The following is a 22,477-nucleotide window of genomic DNA, read 5'->3' as shown; positions in this document are numbered from 1 at the left end:
TCTCCAGTATGGATGACTGGGAAACACTTTGCCTCAAGACCTATCCTGTGAAACCGGATAATGAGGGCCATCGCAGGTGGCACTCTGGCAAATCCTGCAGACTTATCATTCTTTAGGTTGCTGAGTGAGAGAACAGTATCAAAATTTGCTAGTTTGCTTTGAAAAATGTCTTTTTCTAGGAAGAACTGATAGCTGTCCGGCAACTATACAGAAGATAAAAAGATTCTAGCTATGCCATTATGACAGTATTGAAATTATTGCTTTGTTGTGAATTCTGAGATGTATCAAGCTTGACAGCTCCTCCATAGAGAATGCTTTTTGAAGTTGTCAGAAATGGGGCTTCTTGTTCTCATGGTACAGCACCAAAGACACAGTTGGAGTCTGCTAAGCACTTTGTGTGTCCTAGAGAGTAAAGAGGAAAACGGCAGCATGGAAGCAGCAATACCAGTAATGGTAGCTTCTGTGACACCAGGGCGGGGCCGAGGGACCACTTCTCTGGGAGGGGACCCGGGCTTCTCATACTTGATGATGTAACCAGTAATCCTGGCACGAGGTGGCTGCCATGATAACAGCAGAGAGTTGGGTGTGGTGGCCAGGAAATGCAGGTTGGATGGTGCATCAATGGCTAAAAGAAAACAAAGTTACATCTCTTTAAGGAAATGAATAGCCAAGAAAATTATTCCCACATTCTTTTCCCAGCCCTTAAAAACAGACTTGAGAGAATCTAAGAGTTCTGTAAACAGTAAAAATGATTCACTGTGATCTGGAATACAGAAGTATCAGCCTCATTTTTGTTGCTCAAGTTCACGTGACTGATCACACAAACATATAAGTCAGTGGCATTTCTTCAGTAGAAAGTGTAGTTACCAGTAGAGGCGTCGATGACCACAGGGGAGCTCCGGGCATTGTCATTCAAGGTGTACAAGTGGATCTTGTAGTCAGTGCCGGGTTGTAAACCTGGGATTGGTGAAGAGATGATTTTTATCTGATCTTCATTTATTAGGAAAATTTTCAAACTCATCTGCAATTTTCATGGTTCCTCCTATCATTGCCTGTTTATACAGACCAAGGAAGTGGTTCACATTTCAACAATAAATTAGAGCATGGTATGGGTGTTAACTGCTCATGAGAAGGACATCTCAAAAGAAAGGCACAGATGCACAAAAAGACACTGGCTAAAATAAATTTTAAAATCCCAAAATGCTCTTAGAAGTGACTATCTTGGTGATAGGGGTGAGCACCTGCTGACTGTGTTTTATCAGATGGTCACTGGTTGGGAACTGGAATCAGAATTTTCAATCTCAAAAAGACCTAAATTGACCCAGATATTGAACGTTATCTGACAACTTTGATCTCTATGAAGTAGTGTTGTTTGCTTTTTCAAATTTAACTCTGCTTTATAATCTACGTGAATGTTAAGAAGTAGACACTATCACTGAGTTTCTTTTGGCTCTCAAGCATTATGTATATATATATTTTTTCCCATAAGAGAGGGTTCATTGATGAAAGATCTCTGATGAATGGGACTTATGCCATTCCTCTGGCAAACATCAGACAAAACCAGGCGTTCACAGGACAAAATGTTTTGATCATGGGATGAAAATACGTTGTAAAAAATAGAGCTGGGTTATCATAAAACACTGAAGATAAATTTAATCAGTGTAAGTGGTAGAAAGACTAATAAGCTAATTTATGTTGTGAATGGCAGTTATCAAATGTGAGCTCCCGGACCTGTGATGGTGTAGCTTCTGACATCTGGCTTGATGGTTCTCTGAATCGGAGTCTGGCCGTTGGCTGGGATGGCATCGACTTGGAAGCCGGTGATCGTCTCAGTCTTGGTTCTCCAGCTAATGGTGATGGTGGTCTCAGTAGCATCTGTCACACGGGCCCTTCTTGGAGGGCTGACATCTGCACAGGATGACAGCCAGAGATTAGTGCCTGGCTGGCTCATATAGGTAAGGTTTCGATATTTTAAAACGTTTCCTTATTCTATACAAATACATCAATTTCTACACATGACTAATAATGTATAGATTTTCTCCTGTGGCGTCGAGAGAAAAAGCAGACAGTAATTAGGAAACATGAAAATATTCACCTCGTGTACTATTTTTTTTAAGAACTGAAAAGCCTTACAAGTACTGTCAGTGGTTCCCAAGGCTGGCTTTCTATATCTACAAATACCTCAGTGAGTGTTAAAATTATTGTTATTATAATATAAAATATGTGTAATAATATAAGGAAGGTATATATATAATAATGTATTGCTAGTATTTTCTCATTCTTATATAGATTCATATTTTTTTCTCAACAGGTGCAACGCCATCCCTATTTCATAGATGAGAAGACTTTGACACTTTACGTGATTTCTGAGAAAGAATAACTGTGGGTTATTGTTATGGCAGGAAACTAGAACCCGGGCCCAGTACTGTCCAACCCTTACTGCACTGTCAGATACAACAGAAGCCAACGCGTCCTCCTCAAACTTAACTCTATGAAAACAAATTCTAACCAGTAGAACATAACTTGGTGTTAGTCGTAGTTTACTGCACCGACTCTAGCACATCATGAAGTGATTGCACGTACGCGCCAGTAGACCACTTTCTGGAGAGGCACAGGAGGCAACAGTAGTAACTGGGAAAGCAAATCTATTTCCAAACTGGGAATCATTCCATTGTTCACTTAGTGATCTAGAAAGCATTTGCCATTCTTTAATTTTTGTTTATCCAGAACGTTTTTTGACACTAAAAAGTTTGATTACTCACTCTCCAGAGTCGTGACGACTCCCTGAGCTGGTCTGCTTGTCAAAGTGTCCTTTAGAGCATAGACACTCACTTCGTATTTAGTGGCCACCTAGAAAGAAGGGCGCAGTGAGCTTTAGCAATGTGATCTTCCGAAGCCCAGGAATTTTCACTCCAGCGTTAGAAAAAATGCAATGGTTAGAAAAGAAAAAGTAAGCTAGCAAAACCCGCAGAACTGTAAGTTCCTATATTAATTTCCTTCCTACACTGACAAGATATTTAATTACATGAATTAAAAAATGCACCTGGGGTTGAGCCCAAGTAAGCCATAACTTACATATTTATGCTAAGCTGATACAAAATGAGGAAAATGGTATTAACCTGTTTTTCTCTTTGATGATCTGACAGGTGCAAATCATGAATTTTTCTGATCATAGAGAGGCAAAGAGAATAGTCTATCTCTGAACCCTCTTTCTGTAGTTTCTCCTGGAATTGGCCTTATGTTAAGAAGGAGAACAATTTCCTAGGTTCCTGGCTAGCTTTCTGTATGCACATCTAGAAGGATTAAAAATGACTTAAGGAAGGTAGTATCAGGCTGGGTTGGTAAAAACTGGAGAATATTCCTTGCAAAGGTAACAGGGCTGAGAAAAAGCATAACTAAAGTAGATTTATGCATTCAGCCTATGGATATATAAATTGCCCCCCCTTCACACACAATACAACATTTTAAAATAAACAGAATACACTTAAAGAGCTATGCAACATCCAATGCTGCTCATAAAATTCTGTCCCTGATAGCTTAGGTCAACACAAAGTAATTCTACTTGATACAAAATTATGATAAATTTAATTTGACGGCAGAGGCAAAGAACACAGATTTATTATATTATATTTCCACCACCTTCAACTGTGTAAGAAATGACCTACTTCTTTAGTCCAATGAGGAAAAGGACACTTCTTACCATGAGTCCTGATACAACCACAGATGAGCTATCGGGTGCAAGGTTGATTTCCTTCATTGGTCCGGTCTTCTCCTTAGGGGTCACTCGCACTCGATATCCAGTGAGCTGAACATTGGGTGCCGTCCACTGGGCGGCCAGGCTGGTTGGTGAAACCTGAGTGAACTTCAGGTTCGTTGGTGCAGGAATGGCTGTCAGGATGGTCATTGGTTAGAGGTTATTTTACAGTAAATGGGGAAAGGGGGAAAATAAAGTGAATTCCGAGAAGTAGATAGGTTGTACTTGTTTGGTTGGGTGGGTACCCTAGTCAAGCAAAGATTCAGTACAAGAAAGGACAAAAGGGGGTGCAAAATGAAGAAAACGTTTGCTGAAAAATATGTGTTTTTTATCCAGCAGTGCTCAGAATCACTGGAAGCACTTGGGTAAATGCCAAAACTCTGAGACTTAAGGTTTTAGCAGTTGGTTTTTTTGCTTTCCCTTAATAAATTAAAGTCAAATTGGCTTATTGGCCACTAGGATTGATCTTTCCATTTCTATGGAAAGATGAGCAGTAGCCCCTTTCTGACAGAAATTATCTTTGTATGGAAAACCATCTCACAGAGTATTTCATCCCTCCAAAGACAGAATTATGATTTTATTCTCTTTGTTTGGACCTCATGGAGGATATCACTGCTAAATTTGAAGTATTCTCTGTGGTGCAGCAGCAGAAGAAAATTGGCTCACAACAGAAGCAGAAAAGAGAAGCAAAGAGCAATAATATAGATTGTCACCTCCAGGGTTTATGCTGTCACGAGGAGACATCTTTAGCATTCCACTCTGCTTTAGAAATAAAGCATGAGAGTTTAAAGAAGGTGGAAAGCATTTGCCCTATCAACTGTTTCCTATGTGTCTGATTCTCAATCCTTTTAGCAAATTATACACCTAGCACATTATCTCTAACCAGAGAAGGAAGGTCTTACCCACGTGTTCTCAGAATCCTGCTGCTATGAAATGGCTCAGTTTGGGTTCCTTAGGATGCCAAATTTCTTTCCTTTATATACAATGAGCATAAGTAACCACAGAGAGTCAAGGCTTAGGAAATAATCCACAATTTTCATGTTCTCTTCAAATGTCTCGCTTTATAACCTTGTTTGTAAACCAAGCTACTCCAAAATTTCCTTTCATTAGACTTTATGTAAACGTCACCTACATTTTATTGCTTCTTACTATTCTTCTTTAAAGAGGGTCTTTCCTAATAGGTGGATTTTGGGGGTACCCACTTGCACAGGAATCGATAGCCTGATAAAGTAGAATGCATTCAGCAGGGCATAAAGCCGCTGCTCCCATGAGCACCCAGCAGTGCAATTAACGATATACCTGTGGACTGGGTTCCAATCAGGGGCTGGCTCTCCATATCATCGTGCAAGGCAACCACACTGACTGTGTACTCAGAACCCGGCCTGAGGCCTTGCAGCTCTGCAGTCTCTTCTTCACCATCAGGTGCAGGGAATAGCTCATGGATTCCATCCTCAGGGCTCGAGTAGGTCACCCTGTACCTGGAAACTTGCCCCTGTGGGCTTTCCCAAGCAATTTTGATGGAATCGACATCCACATCAGTGAATGCCAGTCCTTTAGGGCGATCAATGTCTGTTAGGCAAATTAATGGTAAGAGGTTATGTGAAAAGCAAGTTGCGAAATAAGCATTTTTATAACATGCAAAGCAGTTCTGCAGATACCATTTTTCTTTGATGAATTAAATTCCAATTAACCCACTATTAAATGGAAAATTACTTGATCCTTGCTTAAGGTTTTTTGGTTCAGAAAATATTTAATGTCGCATCACTTATTAAAACATAGGTGTACATGAGATGCGGAGATACCCTGCAAAATGTCCCCAAATGAGGATTTATTTATATTCATTTTAAGATAGTCTACCAAGATTTGTTTTTGCAATGTGATGTTAGTCTCACAGACCTGGATTTTTTATACCTTGGAAATGGCAAAGTTGATTTTCAATGTTAGATTCAGATTGTTATATTCTTTCTTTAACTCTCCCCCTCCCTCCCCATTGAATATTGTAATGTATGTATATTTAATATAAATATAATATTTACATTAAATGTTGGTCCAGCCACAGTCTGGTGCAGCCACAAATGCTCGAAACATAATAGTTTCATGAGGCACACTTCAATCAACTTTACCATCCAGTTGTAGAAAAGAAGGTGCTAGCAAAATATTTTGTAGATTTGCTATAGGCTAATAAGATTTTGCTGAGGCGATTTGAGCAGGAGAAATTCAAAGCACAGCAACTAACTATGGTAGTTCCACAACTTCTCTCCCTATATGTTCATTCCTTGGCACTGAGAAGGAAAAATGTTTGCAAAGAGCTCAGCTCAAGATACAAACTAGGTATCCAGACACCTAAGCACAAAATTTGACTTTGAACATGGAAAACAGGCACTGGTTACATACTGGTTACTGCTGTCTGAACCAGAGGCTGACTCTCTCCATTTCGATTCTGAGCGTAGACACTAACCACGTACTCCACTGTGGGCTGCAAGCCTTCAATTGTCATTTCTGTTTGATCTGCAAAGGGAGTGAAAAGAAAAGGCAGCATCTATGTCATTCACTATGACAACCAAGTGACTTTCAGAGTTCGGTAGTAAATGTGTGGTGGCCTGGAATTTTCATTTGCAGAATTAGCATGAAAATATGGAGGAGTCACACATGGATTTCCTCTTGGACAGACACGTTCATTGCTAATACAAATTACCATATTGGAGTGAAGCCACACTAAAGGATAAGCTCTAAAATTGAATATGATGCCACCAACAATGAATGATGCTGCTCTTGAGAAAACGAAAATTAACTGGACTTTAAAATATTGCCTTAGAATCCTAATTTCACAATTACTTTATATGAAAACAAAACCAAGAGCTAAAAGAATCTTTAAAAGTCAGTTAGGCCCATCTCTGTCTTCTTAGTGTGCATGATAAACAAAACCACAAAGATGAACCTACTAATTCAAGATGTCCACACCATCAAACACTGCTACACATGTAAAAACAGAAATGCACTCATCCTAAAAATTCTACCGTGGAGGGAGCTGTTAACAGCCTTGAGCCCCGAATTCACAAATGGGGAAACTCTGACACGTGATACGAAACTGTATAGTACTCAGAGCCAGGTAGTCATTTATTTAAAAAAGCACATTGTGCGGTCCTACTCTGTTTATCCTGATGTATGTGAGGTGCTGGCTATTCTTACCTGGACCTGCAGTCATTGTTTTCGATGGTCCTGGGCCATTTTTAGGAGTAGTGGTCACTCTGTAACCGGTAACGGGGGAACTTGAAGGCAGCCACCTGACACTAATGCTGTTGTCCTGGACATCAGTCACTTGCATCTGGGATGGTTTGTCAATTTCTACAAATAAAAACCAGGAGAAACCAATGAAGCCCCCGTCCATGGGGACAAGACTAGACAAGTCCTCATCTCCAGTTCTGATACAGATAGAATAATCTCTTACTACTATTAATGACCCCCAGGTGTTTCTTTTGCAGAAACACAGAGAATTTCGGGAGGTGGTACCTGCATCTTGATACTACTGCCTATTTTCAAGATGGCTGCTTCATTCACAAAGAAACTCCATTTCCTGTAGATGTTTGCCTCCTTACCTTATTAGCTCATCTCTTCATTCATTAACAAATATTTACTCAACATCCTCTGTCCCTGTCTCTATTATAGGCTCATGGAATACATCCATCAACAAAACAGACAAAAATCCTTGCCCTTGGGGTGCTTCCTTGTATATCTGGTTCAAAACTCTGTAGCTGTTGCTTCATCTTATTAAAAAAGAAAATCAATTCCACAATGAAGAAAATACTTTGGGAGAACATAGTAAAAGCTATCTGAGTAAATGAGCCTGTGTCATCCCAGAAGACGAGTCAGTACCTGTTCGGTAATCAATGGAAATGGGCTTGCTGCTTGCCGGGCTGTCCCCACGGCCAGTGACGGCATAAACGGTGATGGTGTAGTCTGCTCCAGGTTTAAGACCACTGATGGTAGCTGTAGACTTGCTCCCAGGCACAGTGAACTCCTGGACAGGGCTACTTCCTCCTGTTTGAAAAGGGATGAATTTAAAGTGTGAGGGGCTGAGAGACACTTAGGGATTGCTGAGTAACTGAATTAATGTATTGAGAGCAGCTTGTAAGTTACATATTTGCTTATTCCCTTTAAAAAAGTGCTATTAAATAGGGCCTGAACAGAAAGGTCAATTTATTTATGCAGGTAGTAAGCCTTGATGAGTGTGTAAAAATTGAGAGAAAATTGCAGTTCATGCTATTTTAACATTCCAGCTTTAACATGTGGTAGATTAAAATTAGAAAGGGAGAGAAGGTAGTCCTCAACCCAAGGTTGCATATATTGTGGTCTTTTTTCAAAATCTTAATGGAATACATTCATGTTAAATAAAATTTTGAAAATATAGGAAAGGAAAAGGAAGATAAATACAAATCACTTATTATCTCACCACTGATAATACACTTGTGAATTTAAAATCCTTCTTCCTCAGCTCTGTTGTTCCCCTCTAGTATTATACAAACAACTTTTCATCTTGATTTTGCCACCAGTTATGTCATACATATTTCCCACATACTCTTAGAAAGAAGTCAAGGCTCCAGCGAATGGACTTGTCAAAGCTTCTTTAATTATGTATCCATTGCTGGGCTTTCGTGTTACCCATGACAGAATACTCAATCAGACTGTGAAGTAGCACTTCACTAACGCACCTGTTTCTCCATAGGTGATCCTGTAATATCTCACTGTAACGGCCGGAGCATCCCAGCTGATCAACAGGCTAGTGGGGGTTGCAGCGATGACTTCCAGGTCCCTTGGAACATCAGAAACTAGAAAAACATGGGAAAGTTTTCACATCCGTAACTTTCAAAGGATGCCCAGATCCACCTTTTGCTCATTTTCCGGGTCACTGCCTTTAGGATTCCTTCATATAATAATGTAAGTACTACTCAAAATCAGCAAAATTAAAAATTATGAACAATGCAAGTAAGGGGTGAAGGAAACAATTCAAATCGTGGTGAGATGATTAGTTAAAGTGTATTGGAGAGTTTTCCCCTCAACTTCTTATTTTAAAGAATTTTAAAACCACGTAAAAGTGATAAAAATTATATAATGGACACCCATACTCCCTTCCCTTAGGGAAGTTGCCACATTTCCTTGTCTCTCTCTATTTTTCTGTTAATCCATTTGAGACTAAAGTACAGATATGATGATACTTCTCCCCTAAGTACTTAAGCATCTATCTTATAAGAACAAGTACATGATTATATTAAAATAATTTTTAAGAGAACTTTGAAACAGAGTGTTTTCTACATTTTGAATAAAACTTCAGTTCTTAGAAATGCATAAGTATCTAACTCCGGTGGGAAATTTCTTGAGATAAAGAAATTATCTTCTTTAATATATTCTCATAACCATGATCTATTTTTTTAAGAGACGATGACTCAGGGACTTCCCTTGTGGTCCAGTGGGTAAGACTGCACTCCCCATGCGGGGGACCCGGCTTCGACCCCTGGTAGGGGAACTAGATCCTGCATGCATGCCGCAACTGAGTCTGCATGCCGCAACTAAAAGATCCCACATGCCGCAATGAAGATCCCATGTGCCACAGCTAAGACCCAGCACAGTCAAAATAAATAAATAAATATTTTTTAAAAAAAAGAGAGAGAGATGATGACTCAGACAACACAAAGCTATGTCAGAGAAGCTATCACCTGCATAGGAAAGTCCTCTGAGTTTCTTTGCAGACCAGAAAACAAGTTACCTGTTGTTTGCTGGCCAACCAAGGAAGGACTTTCCTCTTTGCCATTAAGAGCGACAATGCTGACCACATAATCTGTGCCCGGATTGAGATTGGTGAGTGTGATGGAATTCCGAGAGGGGGGCACTCGATCCTCCCGAGGTCTTCCATTCATGTGCTCAGGATGATGGCGGATCTTGTAGCCGGTGATGGTAGCTCGAGGAGCAATCCAATGGACAGTGAAAGAGTTGGCAGTGATATCAGAAAAGTCAATGCCAGTTGGGGAATCGAGACCTGTTTTTGCCACCCAGGGGAGGAAGAGATAAAAAGGAAAAAAAAGACACCACCAACTTAGGAAGTGAGGAAGAATGTAAGGAAAAGTAACATCCATCCAGTGTTTCCATCCTTTTCCACTAACACAGTGAATTGCCATGAACCTCAGTTTATGATACACTGATTCTAAGCCACAGATAAATTCCAAAATCATAAACTGACGCTGTTCAAAATGTCCAAAATCATTCTTTTCTTTTTTCTTTTGCTAAGTAATCCAAGTGATTTCCGCATCACATTTGAAGACAGGTGTGTGAGATATTCTGGGAAATGATATTTTCAAAGGCTTCAGTGTTCAAGTATTCTATTTCTACCTTATAAGTGTACCTCTCAAAGTAAGGCAAGATCTGCCCACTCTCAGGTTAAGTGTTTGGCTCTTAAAGAAGCTTTCTACACTCAAGAGGGAACTGCTATGTCAACAGGGTGGTAAGAATGCCAAACAAAAAACTTTCTAAAATGAAAATAAGACGTCATCCTGGACAAATTACAATGCAAGTAATTCCTCATGAATTGAGAATTTTTAGTGCATTGCAGAAAAATTAACAAAAATTTAGAGTTGATCTCAATTCAAATCACTTAACCTCTCTGGGACTTCCAGCAATTTTCATTTTTGTTATAACATTTACTTACTCTATTCAATAATATACTCAAACCAAATTGAGATACCACAGCTTCTTTTTGGAAGCAAGTGGACTATAAGAAATAAATAAATGGCTATATTAAATTACACTTTTTTGAAAGGAAAAAATTAATAGAAGCACTCATATTTAAGAAGGGACATAATATTATGGGATTCTATTCACCTTCTTTTTATAGTAAATGAATATTTCATCAAGTAGAAAAAAGAGATAAACTCGTTGACTTAGTAAAGAGGGAAAATACTTAGATGACAATGACAGTGTTGGGTCAGCCATTAGACAGATCTGCCTAATGAGAAGGGATTTCACCACCTCTCAATAATAGAGATTATGAGATATTATTCTTGGGAGATTTTTTTAAAAAGATAGACAACAAAGTTTCTGGACTAATTTCAGTCCTCCCTGGAAGCAGAGAGTATAATCTTAGTGATTGGAAGTCAGTGTAATAGTTGAATAAGGTGTCTTAATTTCTTTTAATCTATCAATACTTTTTTAATTGAAGCAGAGTTGATTTACAGTGTTATCTTAATTTCTGCTGTACAGCAAAGTGACTCAGTTATACATATACATACATTCTCTTTTTTTATATTCTTTTCCATTATGGTTTTTCATAGGTTATTGAATATTCCCTGTGCTATACAGTAGGACCTTGTTGTTCATCCATCCTATATGTAATAGTTTGCATCTGCTAATCCCAAACTCCCAGTCCTTTCCTCCCCACCCTCCTCCCCCATGGCAACCACAAATCTGTTCTCTATGTCTGTTAAGTCTGTTTTTGTTTCGTAGATATGTTCATGTGTCATATTTTAGATTCCACATATGTAATATCATATGGTATTTGTCTTTCTTTTTCTGAGTTACTTCACTTAGTATGATATCTCTAGGTCCATCCATGTTGCTGCAAATGGCATTATTTTGTTCTTTTTTATGGCTGAGTAGTGTCCAGTGTGTGTGTGTGTGTGTGTATATATACACACACACACACACACACACACACACACACACACACGCCACATCTTCTTTATCCATTCATCTGCTGATGCACTTTTAGGTTGTTTCCATGTCTTGGATATTGTGAACAGTGCTGCTATGAGCATAGGAGTGCTCGTATCTTTTTGAATTATAGTTTTGACTGGATATATGCCCAGGAGTGGGATTTCTGGATCATATGGTAATTCTATTGTTAGTTTTCTGAGCAACCTCCATACTGTTTTCCACAGTGGCTGCACCAACTACATTCCCATAAGATGTCGTAATTTTTAAGACCAGTGATCAAAGGTGATGACGAGGTGAAAAGCACTCCCACAAAAATGGAGATGTATTTTCAGAAGTAGCACGGAATTTTGCTCTTTAAAATCGGTAGGTGAAAGCTACTCAATAAGCATGTTGCCCACATGACTCACCAGTTTTCTGTCTTCCTCTAAGAGGTACGCTCTCATGCTGCTCGTAAACACTGGAGACGCTGACTAAATACTCTGTTCCAGGCAGGAGATCTGAAGAGGCAAGTTGGAATTATTTTTAAAATGTGCTTGAAAGAATGAAAAACGAAAGCACCCTTAGGACTATTTCAACGGATAAAATATCCAAGAGTCCTGTCTTAGAGCCTATTTACACCTAAGTGAGTGTTGCTGCCTGCAGAGGGGCTGTCAGTAGGTGATGAGGAAGGGTCACCTTGCCCTGTAGCATCTCTAAGCCCCGCCCCCAGCTCCACCTGTGTGGGTATGACTCAGCTGCATCCCAAATAAGATGGAGTTGCTGCATGCAGCACAGTAATATTTCTATCATTCACTTAACGGCACGTCTGTTGAGGGTATGTGATAACGACTGTGGCACTGTGAATATCATTTACCTCTCACAATCACCCTAGCAGGTAGTTTGCTACCTTTTATTTTTTTTCTTTTTTAGTTTGCTACTTTTTAAAGCTGCTTTATTGCCAAACAATAAACTGAAAATATTTACAGTGTCTAATTTGACAGATTTTGACAAACGTATACGCTTGTGAAACCATCACCACATTCAAGATAATGAACATATCTATTACCTCCACAAGTTCGGTTTACAATTATCCCCAGTTCCTAATGACAAAACTAAGGCACAGAGAAGTTATTTTTTCGATATATTTGCCCAAGATCACACAGGAGTTGAGCCCTAAGCCAAGACCAGTGGTCTTAACAATTACCCCTTACTGAAAAAGGGTCATACTGATCGGGAGTGATGGGTTCTGTCCTATTAAGGTAAGAACAGAATACTTAAGAGTTGAATATATATATTCCTGGGTCTCCTCTTCTCTCATTCTGAGGTACCAGAAAAGGTACAGAGTAAGGTTTCTAACCATGGAACTCCTACTCAAAAGACCCCCATTCCCCTCTACACCACCTCCCCTTCTGCAGGGGCCCCTGAAGCACCAGACTAGGAGATGGGATGCTTGGACTCCCCTTTCCTCCTTCCTGCTTGGCCAGGGACAATTTACTTAGCCACTGGAGACCTCAGTTGCTTCATCTGTAAAACAAGATAATAATGGCTTCTCTGGAGGAGGGGGGGGAAATGGCTACCTTGAGATCTAGAATAGAATCTAGAATAAGATCTTAGAGCATATGAATAACATGTGACAGGTCTATGGCTAAGGTGGGGCAGACAGAGGTCCCGAAGCAGAGCCTTGTGTATTGGGTAATGCTGTAACTACTGATTCCAGAATGCTCCAGAACAGAATCATAGCCCCACTGAGAGGCAGACATGAGGATTTCTCGCCCTCAGCCACAGAATTGGAAACCAAGACTATGGTCGTGCTGAGCTGCCTTTCTTTGTATTTCACTCTCTAAAATACGTTTGAAAGATAGAGGATGTTTTCAGACCATCATCTGCTAATGTACCTAAATGTGAACTGTTTTTCCCTTATGTAGAAGCTTTGCTTTTTGTTCTTATGTGTGTATTTTACTATTACAGTGAAAATAATGAGAAGCAACATGTGAAACAGCACCATGTTGCAGCCTCCTTTTATTTTCTTTAATAAAAAATATCAATTTCAAAGGGTAGAAACTAGAAACAATTTCCATAAATTGTTGTTGTTTATTTTAGTTTCAGTTATTTTCTAAGTCCTCAGGCTTCAGAGAAATCCTACTAACAGATTCTTTTTGAAGTACAAATTACACTTCTGGCTCTTTCTTCAAATTAGAATCCAGATGTACCCTGAGTGACCAGTCACTGTTTCTAAGTCTTCAAATGCCAAATAGATTACCTGCTGACACTTAAATGAGAATAAGACAGATACCGTGACACTAGTTTCAATCCTCATTTTTTGTCTCGTTAAACACTAAGATTTAGTCATATAATTTCTCTGGGCCCACATTTATTTTTATGTGCTTATTTGGAAGCAGAACTTGTTTGAAGTCTTTGAACTTCACTGTTGGGGTTTTTCCACTCTGATTTTTAAAAAGTTGTAGATATCAAAGATATATTAAAATAACAACAAACATGACATCTTTCAAAATTTATAGAGCTGCACGTTAGATTTGGAGTCTAGCCTGTAGTTCTGTTGTAGCTGTCTTAATCTTTCTCGCTCCTACCTGAGGACACAGAATCTCCTCCTTATGTGCTAGCTTAGTATTTATTGAACAAATATACTTGACCGCTTACTTGTTAAGAACACTGCATTGTCTGAAGGAGAAACTGACAATTCTGCAACATCCTCCTCATTTTTCACAGGCGAGTAGCGCACCAGTAAGTTGGTCAATTCAATGGATGGAGGTGGGGCCCAGGTGACACGCATCGTGTCGGGACCAACATTGGTAAATCGCAGGTCAGTGGGAGGAGGGACAGCTGGTTTCAAATAAGAAGGAAGACTAAGTTAATGTCACTTAAAAATTAAAGCTAACAAGAATAGCTGGAAAGGTAAAACCAGTATTTCATGCATAAAGGAAACGAGTCATCATCATGCAAATAGTCTAATCTAAATCATAGTGAACTACCGTTAAAAATAAAACACTACACCCAGTACTGTTAGGCCCCTTTAACCTTTCTGCCATCAATATATTTTAAAGGGTCAATTCAATTCACTTTCAAATACATAAAATCCATGTACATGATTAATACAACTGATGATTATTTAATCCCAGGCTGAAGAGGCTTAGCTTGCTACACAGCAAAGAGAAACATAGCAATACGTTCCAAAGATACACATGCACACAGACAAAAACACAAGAGGGTCTTAAATTTCCCTCTGACAGGAATGACTACAGCTACTGCCATAGCTACAATTCCATTCAGTGAATTCTACTTACAAGTGAAAGGGGTTCATGCAAATTGGTTCTCAGCATGTTTCTTACCATGCAGGGCAGAGAACCTTTATAATGTTGCATGCTGGTCCCCAGACTGTGGTTAAAGAGGAGTTTCTTTACCTCACCATGGCAATGAAATCTAGAATGTTCCAAAGTCTCTTTTTCTCCTACCGCAAAAAAAAACCTCCTTCCACTCTACCCTAAATTTCAATCGTTTTTTAGACAGTCACAAAGAAGGAACATGGTAGAGTTTATCAAATAATAGAAAGAAGGGTCTAATGTTACATTTTGGAAGTACATTTCTTCTTATTAAATGGTGCTCATGATACAATTTGGTATTAATGTTAGATTTTTAAAAAATAATTCTAGGTCGGCAAATTCAATTAACTTTTTCCATTTTGTATTTGATAGATCAGATATCTATCTCTGGCTTTACACATCTTCACGGTTTAAATGAAAATGTACTTAAGACTATTGTATATATCTTCATCCAATAAGTTTGGCATATGCATTCCACTCCTTACCAATCGATCCACCCTCTCTTACTCTTTGGCAAATTGCTGGCTTTTCCCTTGAAACATCCACATTTAACCAGAGTGTCTGGTGGCAGCATGCAACACCATCCATGTCTCAAAAACAGAAGTTTTCAAAATTCACCGGTTTGTTGTGTCAGTGTAGTAGGGGCACTCTCTCCGCCATTAATGAGAGTGATAACGCTGATGTCATAGTCAATGCCAGGCTCCAGCCCTGTAACTGTGTAGTATCCTACTGAGGAGTCCACAAAATCTTCAAAAATAGGGATACCTTCTCCTGCTGCAACTACTGTGATGCGGTACCCAATAATGGTGGAAGAGTTTAGCGGGGTCCACCTCAGGCCGATGCTTGAATCGGTTATATCAACAAAGCTTAGGTCAGTGAGCTGGGGCACCTCTATTGAGTTACAAAGCAAAGGAGGGCAAAGGAAAACAGAGGCAAAAAAGAGGAAAAAATAAAGCAGTGTACATCAGGTTACTAGTGGTAAAACTGATAGTGTTAAAGCAATGATGGTAATATGCAGTCTGCTCCATATTATCTGAAAAGACTTTTTAAGCACCATGAATCGTTTCCCTGGGAGAATAAAACAGGTTACAATATTACTTCAGGGATTTTTGTTTGTTTTTTGAAAATCCCCCAAACAGTAAAATTTAAATCTCTCAGGTTCTAAAAATTATAGTCCTGTTTAGGATGTCGAAACCATTCTTAGAACCTAGACGTAATACCTGTAGTAAGTATCAGCAAAGTTTAAAAAAAATCCAAAACTATTTTAGTAGGAAAATAAAACTTTCATGAAGAGGGTTAAAAAAAATTGATTGATGAGTTTTTCTTTTTTTTCCCAGTAGAAAAACTCATGACAACATCACGGTCATAATGCTAATGCATTATGAATGTATGGTATAAAATGTGCCACTCCAAAGCACATTCAGGGGAAAGACAGGCCTGAGTCCAAGGCTACTGTTAATATTTTATTCATTTCATAATCAAAATTATTTAAGAAGCATTAGTAAAAGCATTCCACCAAATAATGCAAAGAACACAATCTGTCCAATGCTTTCATCTGTCACGATTCAATTTTGGACAAACAACAAACCTATCCCTAAATAGGTCTTTTCAATGTTGTCATTCAATCCACAAGAAAGAACACCCTAAAGGTGTGGCCTTTCTTTTTTTTCAATTTTAAAAAAAGAATTTGAAACGGCACGATGAAGAAATGAATGTGTCAACCAAGAGCTATTTCAGTGCTCACATACGGAGACTGTAAGATCAGGCACAAATGTACGGATGGGATGCATTTACCATATTACTTTTCGCCTGTCAGTACTGAGTACAGACACATGACATCATTTTAGTAATAGTTCCACGTGAGCGGACAGTACAGAGTTAATGCCATGGTTGCCACTCCATTGCATACCCATCGAGGCAAAGAGCATCCCAGTGAAGCAGAGAGTCAAGCAGTGTTAACAGCAAGCATTTGTCCAAATAGTTGCTTTGACTTCATGGTTCTAGAGAGTGTGGTTCGGAGGTCAGAATTAAATCCCAAACATATTTGACACATTCAACCAACTGAGGATTAAGATGCCAATCCCCACTCTTACTGAAACTGCCACTCTGAGGATAATAGCTTATTTTTCCATTACCTGGCATGATGGTATCAGAGATAGGGACACTTTCCTTGTCATCTTTGACAGTGTAAACACTGACATTGTACTCCAGGCCAGGACTCAGGTTTTCAAAAGTGCAGGAACTCTGATCGGCATGGACCACTTCTTCCAAAGAATAGCCCTGCTGGCCATTTGTAGGGGTGGTGGTAATTCTATAGCCAGTAATGTCTGGAGAAAACAGAAAGGAGGAAGTTACTGCCCAGAACATTTGTGACCCAGAGCCTATTAAACTCAACTCCAACGATGTACCCTCGAAAGGGAATGGGGAGAGGACTCAGCATTTATGTATTGAAGGCTCTACCTATTGTCATTCGGGGCTTACAACAACCCTTTGAGGGAGGTATTAATATCCTCAGTTTAAGAAAATCTTGGAAAGGGGAAATGATTACCAAAAGCTTTTCTGTCTCTAAATCCCATGGTCCTTCTACCACTCTACCCTGTTTTTCTTAATGGATCATTTGCAGGACAGCTGAAGACTTCTATTTTACCTGCTGGGATGGAATGGCTCTCACCCTATGGGATTTACAGGAAGGGAATAGGAAAGGAGAAAAAGTAAAAAGCAAAAGCGGCTCTACTTATCCTAGAAAAAGTGTATTAACTGCTGAAGACTTCAGGAATCATAGAATTGGGGCAGTGAGAGGGTTGAGGGGAGGAGAAAGACATTCAAATTAAAATAGCGATGAACTGAAATCCATGGGGAAAGACTAAAAGTAAAGCGAGGAAGTATATTTAAGTTAAACTTACTAAAGGGAGAGAAAATGATGGTACATTTTATAATTAGGAATAGGGTGGCCACTAAAGTGGTCTATACAAGGAAATCCAAGTGGATGGGAAACCAATGTTTGGGTCATTACACTGGCTAGTGACCATTCAGATGGACAGGCTAAGCCATCCATTAAGACTAAATATTAATGATCTAGCTTCTGACAGGCATGAAACTTGCCAACCTAAAAGTTTCAAATTTAGAGTGATTCAGCTGGAAATAGTGTAGTTTTGGCTTAAATGATGTTTCCACAGATAATGAAAACTTCACTAAAGTCACTTTACTTCAGAGGGGAATTAAAAAGGATATTTTAAGCTAGCTTTATTGCGTGTGACTGCACATATTGATCTGACTTATAAATAAATTGCCTTAGCTGTGTGCCCAAGCAAAGGGAAGAACTGTTTAAAAGATTAGAGTACAAATAGAAAGAGTGAAATAATAAACTAAATATAGCCATTAATGAAAAAGCATAGGAGTTATAGGTACCATCAACATTAGTTGGCATTTCTGTTTTTGTTTAATTTTGAAAGTTGTTTAATTTAGAATTTCCTCAGTAATGAGTATCCTGATATCTCAATAGTGATTCCCCCAATATACCCCATATTAAATATTTTAGTTTACACTTCTCATTGAAAGAGACTTTCACATGGACTTGGCAAAGGTCAGGAATGCCTAAAATTTCGCTTTCCATTGCCCTGGTACATCATGGTACTTGAATATTGCCATAGGTATCTTTACACGTTTTAGGATACTGTAAATAATTTTTTTTTTAATATGTGTGAACGAGTTTAGACAGAAGCTGTTTTTTTTGTTTGTTTGTTTTTTTGCGGTACGCAGGTCTCTCACTGTTGTGGCCTCTCCCGTCGTGGAGCACAGGCTCTGGACGCACAGGCTCAGCAGCCATGGCTCACGGGCCCAGCCGCTCCGCGGCAGGTGGGACCTTCCAGGACCGGGGCACGATCCCTTGTCCCCTGCATTGACAGGCGGACTCTCAACCACTGCGCCACCAGGGAAGCCCTAGACAGAAGCTTTATGTAAAGCTTTAAAAACAGTCATGGAATGCCAGTTAGCCAAATTTCTCATTATTGAGTATAAGTAAAACAAACTAACAATTAAAAATCCAAATACTTGAAGTCTGGTGTAAGAGTGAGTCTGAGCACTTAAGTTACAATCCCAGTTCTGTAACATTTAAAATTTGAGACTATGGGTAAGTCGATTTTTTTCTGAGTCTCCGTTTTTTCACTCTGTAAAATGGAGGTCATTTCTACCCTGAGATTTTTGTGGTGCAACTCATGATAAAATATTTGTGAAATATCTAAGTTTATTGAGTAATATACTTAGAATCTGTGATAACCCACAAATGGAAAATTAGGAAGTATAACTTCAGCCATTTGTTTGGCGGTTCGGAATGCCACTGAGCAGAAAGGACTGACTGCTCAGAATGCTTTTCCTCAGCCCTCATGATTCCCTATAGCTCAATAAGGGTCTACCTTGCTCTCTTTCCTGTAATTTAAATAAACATGCAGTAGAACACCCTATATGTCACTCTATGATGTATGCCTGTATTTTTTTATGGAAAGCTAGGTACTTATAATTTTGACCCTTTCTCTGAGGGGAACACAGTTTCTAAACTTTGTCTTGGGAAGGCATTGCATATACTTGCCCTATGATACATCCCAGGCTTACCTGGGGTGGAACTCCTCTCCCAGGAGACAGTAAGCACGCCAGTGTCGGGGTTTGTTTCCAGGTGCAAGTTCTTTGGTGGAGACAGTGCTATGCAGAAAAAAATTTTTTTAATTAAAAGTTAAAGCTAGCACAAAGCACTTGAGCTGTGGAATACCTCTCTCTCTTTTCCTCCCTCCCTTCCACAATCAGTAAAAATAAAGAAGTTATTTATTTAAGTCCATGCTGGACAGCAATTCTCTGAGAGAATTTTTTTTTTACAATTTTTAATTTTGCAACACTACTGAAATTTGTTTCTGTCTTGCCAGTTCATAAACATTTTTGACATGGAAAGAACACTTCCGATGCCATAGACTATATGACATGAATTGAACTTGCTACTCCAAACTTAGAAGTAGCTAATAATACAAGTAGGGATGAAATCTTTCCCTTGGGTCATTGTCATAAGTAAAAAGTGATATTGCTATCAGCTACTTTAAAAAAGTGGAACAATTTAAAAAACAAAAAGAGGCAAAGAACTCCTCTTACGTGTCACCACTTTCTTCACAATTGGTGTATCTCTCTCTTGCCCATCTTTCAGGACTGAGATGGTGTAAATGTATTCCACGCCTGGAGTCAGGCCAGACACAACGATGCTTCCTGACTCTGAGGTCACTTCTCGTGGTGCTTCCCCTCCCTGGCTTGGTCGTACACCCAGCTAGGAAAAAAAAAGCAAAATAAACACCAAGGACAAATATTTCCAGAGTTGGGTTACTGCTGAGAGATTGTGGTTATGCTTTGCATAATGTGGACTCCTCAGGAACTGCACTCTGCTTGTAGTTGGGAATGAGTTGGGACCTTACTTTAGCTCTATTAAATAATGTAGCTGGAAATTCCCTGGAACTGGGGGCGGTGGGGGAGGGTGCCACTTAGGGGAAGTATCTTCCAAAACTAAGTTAAGGTAGCTTGTAATGGAAGGTTCCAGAGACACATCATTACATACTGTTTTGCTTGATAAATAATCTCCTGGTACAAACCAGAAGTACACAAGCGCTTTGGGCCACATGCCGTTCATTTCTTAATTTCTTTTTGCTGGAAGAAATCCTCTAGTTCTCTCTTTAATGAGTTATTAGCATTCAACTTAAATGTACCAGTCCCTGTAACATTTTGTACTTCAAAAACACTCCTTTTAAAGAAGGACAGCTTCAACTGCAGGCTGATATGTTACAAAAGAAGAATTAAGATGAATGTGCCCTTAATTTTCAATCCTTTCAGTATGTTATTTGAAAAGCCTAGGCAATATCGTGTCATCAGTGTTCAGCTCTAGAGACATCCTTAGTACTTTATAAGGCTCCTGAAAGTCAAAATGACACTATCAGGGAAATTTAAAAGGTATATTGACAATCTTCAAAAAGGGTTTCTTTATATTTAAGTAGCATAATCATCAATATGCCATTTGCGTATTTCGAAAAAGAAATGATCTTTGGTATATTTTTTTAAACAAACAATCATGGGGATTTAGTCTTGATTTTCAATTATAATAAATATTTCTCTCTCCACACTCTAAATGCCAAAAAAAGGAATTCTTTTAAACACATTCATTTGTATTCATCACTTCCCTAATACCATTACTTTAAAGAACATGTATCCAGATATCTATAGGGAAGACCTTAATCTTAATGTCTATTAAGAGATTCACCTAAGGGGCTTTGAACAAGTTGAGATGAAACTGATTGGATAAAAATGTGATTGTTGAGTGACACTGAGTTTAACTGGTCTCCTTAAATTGGTTTTTGTGAACTTGCTGATACCTATTTAGAACAACACAACAAGAGCAGTTTCCCTATATATCTTTAAATCTAACTCCCTGGGAGAAAGGATAGAGAAAACAAGGTAACAACTAACAGTTCCATACTAATGTTTTCCTCTTTGCAAAGCACTTTCACTGCCTCAGTCCATCTTTCCAGCAGTTCAGGGAAGCAGAAGTATTGTGATGCCCTGACAAAGTGGTCAGAGAGGTATGAACAGAAACAGGACGAAACCCAAGTCTCCTGACTCCTGAGCATCCTGTTTCAACTACATCCAGAAACACGAGGGCAACCCAGGGCTGGATTACAAGGGATTAGGAACATCTGCAATTTACCTTAAAACCAATCCTTGGAGCAGGTGTCCATGTAATCACAATGGTGGTTTCAGTCACTTCTGTGTGGTAAGGTGGGATGGAGCCCAGAGGCTGCACTGTGAAATGGAATCAAAGCATGTGTTCAAGCCTTAGAATCACAGAGAATGCAGATAACAAAAATTTTTTTTTTAATCTTTTGGCCGCACCTTGCGGCATGTGGGATCTTAGTTCCCCAACCAGAGATCGAACCCGCAACCCCTGCAGTGGAAGTGTGGAGTCTTAACCACTGGACCGCCAGGGAAGTCCCGATAACAAATATTTTTATCGAGAACCTCAGTTTTAGTCAGCTAATGGATCCAGAATGTGACATATGTGAAAATTTGGAGTAGGTCAATGCCTCTCAACCTTTCATGTGCCTCACAAATCATCTGAGACCTGGCTAAAATGCAGGTTCTGATTCTGTAGGTCCACATGGGGCTAGGTAGTTTGTATTTCTGTTACGCCAGTGTTGTCAGTCTGGGAATCACATTTAAGTAACAAGGAGCTGGATGACCACAGAGGACCCTTTCAACTCCTTGGATTCTGAAATTTGTGTCTTTTCATCATGTTTGGGATTTGAGTTTGATGACAATAACTTTCCCTATATCATCAGTATAGAGTCCCATATAAAAAGTAAACCTGGTCATCACAAACTGATTATCACTCCGCTTCTTAACCATTATTTTGAGAACAATGGTTAAATTATAGATGATTATCTAAAAATAGCTATATGCTGAATCACTCCATAATGATGGCCAATTGTTTTTGGTTGCAGAAAGAGATGCCATGTGAAAGGTAAATGAAATCTGCCACCATGGATGCACTTATAAATTCTAAAGATACTTTCCTTAAATATGTGATTATTCACTCAGAATAATCACACTGCAGAAATTTAGTATTCTGCCACTGGAATTAGGAATTATAATAAAAGTTTATTTCGAATCTCCTAGCATCCTGACA

General features: G+C 39.1%; 1 protein-coding gene across 8 annotated transcripts in view; it reads right to left on the bottom strand.

Moving 5' to 3' along the window:
- The window catches only part of FN1 (fibronectin 1), a 69,520-nt gene that overhangs the window by 12,112 nt on the left and 34,931 nt on the right, over positions 1-22,477 (bottom strand). For 2 of the 8 annotated variants that reach the window (XM_019938963.3, XM_033859802.2), the window contains exons 21-38: positions 21,500-21,594; positions 19,906-20,074; positions 19,381-19,467; positions 16,908-17,099; positions 15,391-15,663; positions 14,093-14,275; positions 11,863-11,952; positions 9,516-9,785; positions 8,464-8,580; positions 7,628-7,792; positions 6,944-7,099; positions 6,149-6,262; positions 5,054-5,323; positions 3,701-3,888; positions 2,763-2,850; positions 1,732-1,908; positions 868-957; positions 446-625 (exon numbers count right to left, since the gene is read on the bottom strand). In XM_019938963.3, the coding sequence (XP_019794522.1) occupies positions 446-625; positions 868-957; positions 1,732-1,908; positions 2,763-2,850; positions 3,701-3,888; positions 5,054-5,323; positions 6,149-6,262; positions 6,944-7,099; positions 7,628-7,792; positions 8,464-8,580; positions 9,516-9,785; positions 11,863-11,952; positions 14,093-14,275; positions 15,391-15,663; positions 16,908-17,099; positions 19,381-19,467; positions 19,906-20,074; positions 21,500-21,594 (2,904 nt within the window). The remainder of the gene's footprint in view (positions 1-445; positions 626-867; positions 958-1,731; positions 1,909-2,762; positions 2,851-3,700; positions 3,889-5,053; positions 5,324-6,148; positions 6,263-6,943; positions 7,100-7,627; positions 7,793-8,463; positions 8,581-9,515; positions 9,786-11,862; positions 11,953-14,092; positions 14,276-15,390; positions 15,664-16,907; positions 17,100-19,380; positions 19,468-19,905; positions 20,075-21,499; positions 21,595-22,477) is intronic. The other 6 variants (XM_033859801.2, XM_019938966.3, XM_019938964.3 and 3 more) reach the window with 3 other exon arrangements.

Source organism: Tursiops truncatus, chromosome 7 (genome assembly GCF_011762595.2).
Source record: "Tursiops truncatus isolate mTurTru1 chromosome 7, mTurTru1.mat.Y, whole genome shotgun sequence".
In the NCBI taxonomy this organism is placed as follows: Eukaryota; Metazoa; Chordata; class Mammalia; order Artiodactyla; family Delphinidae; genus Tursiops; species Tursiops truncatus.
Note: the sequence above shows the minus strand (reverse complement) of the source record. Positions and strands in the feature narration are given on the sequence as shown.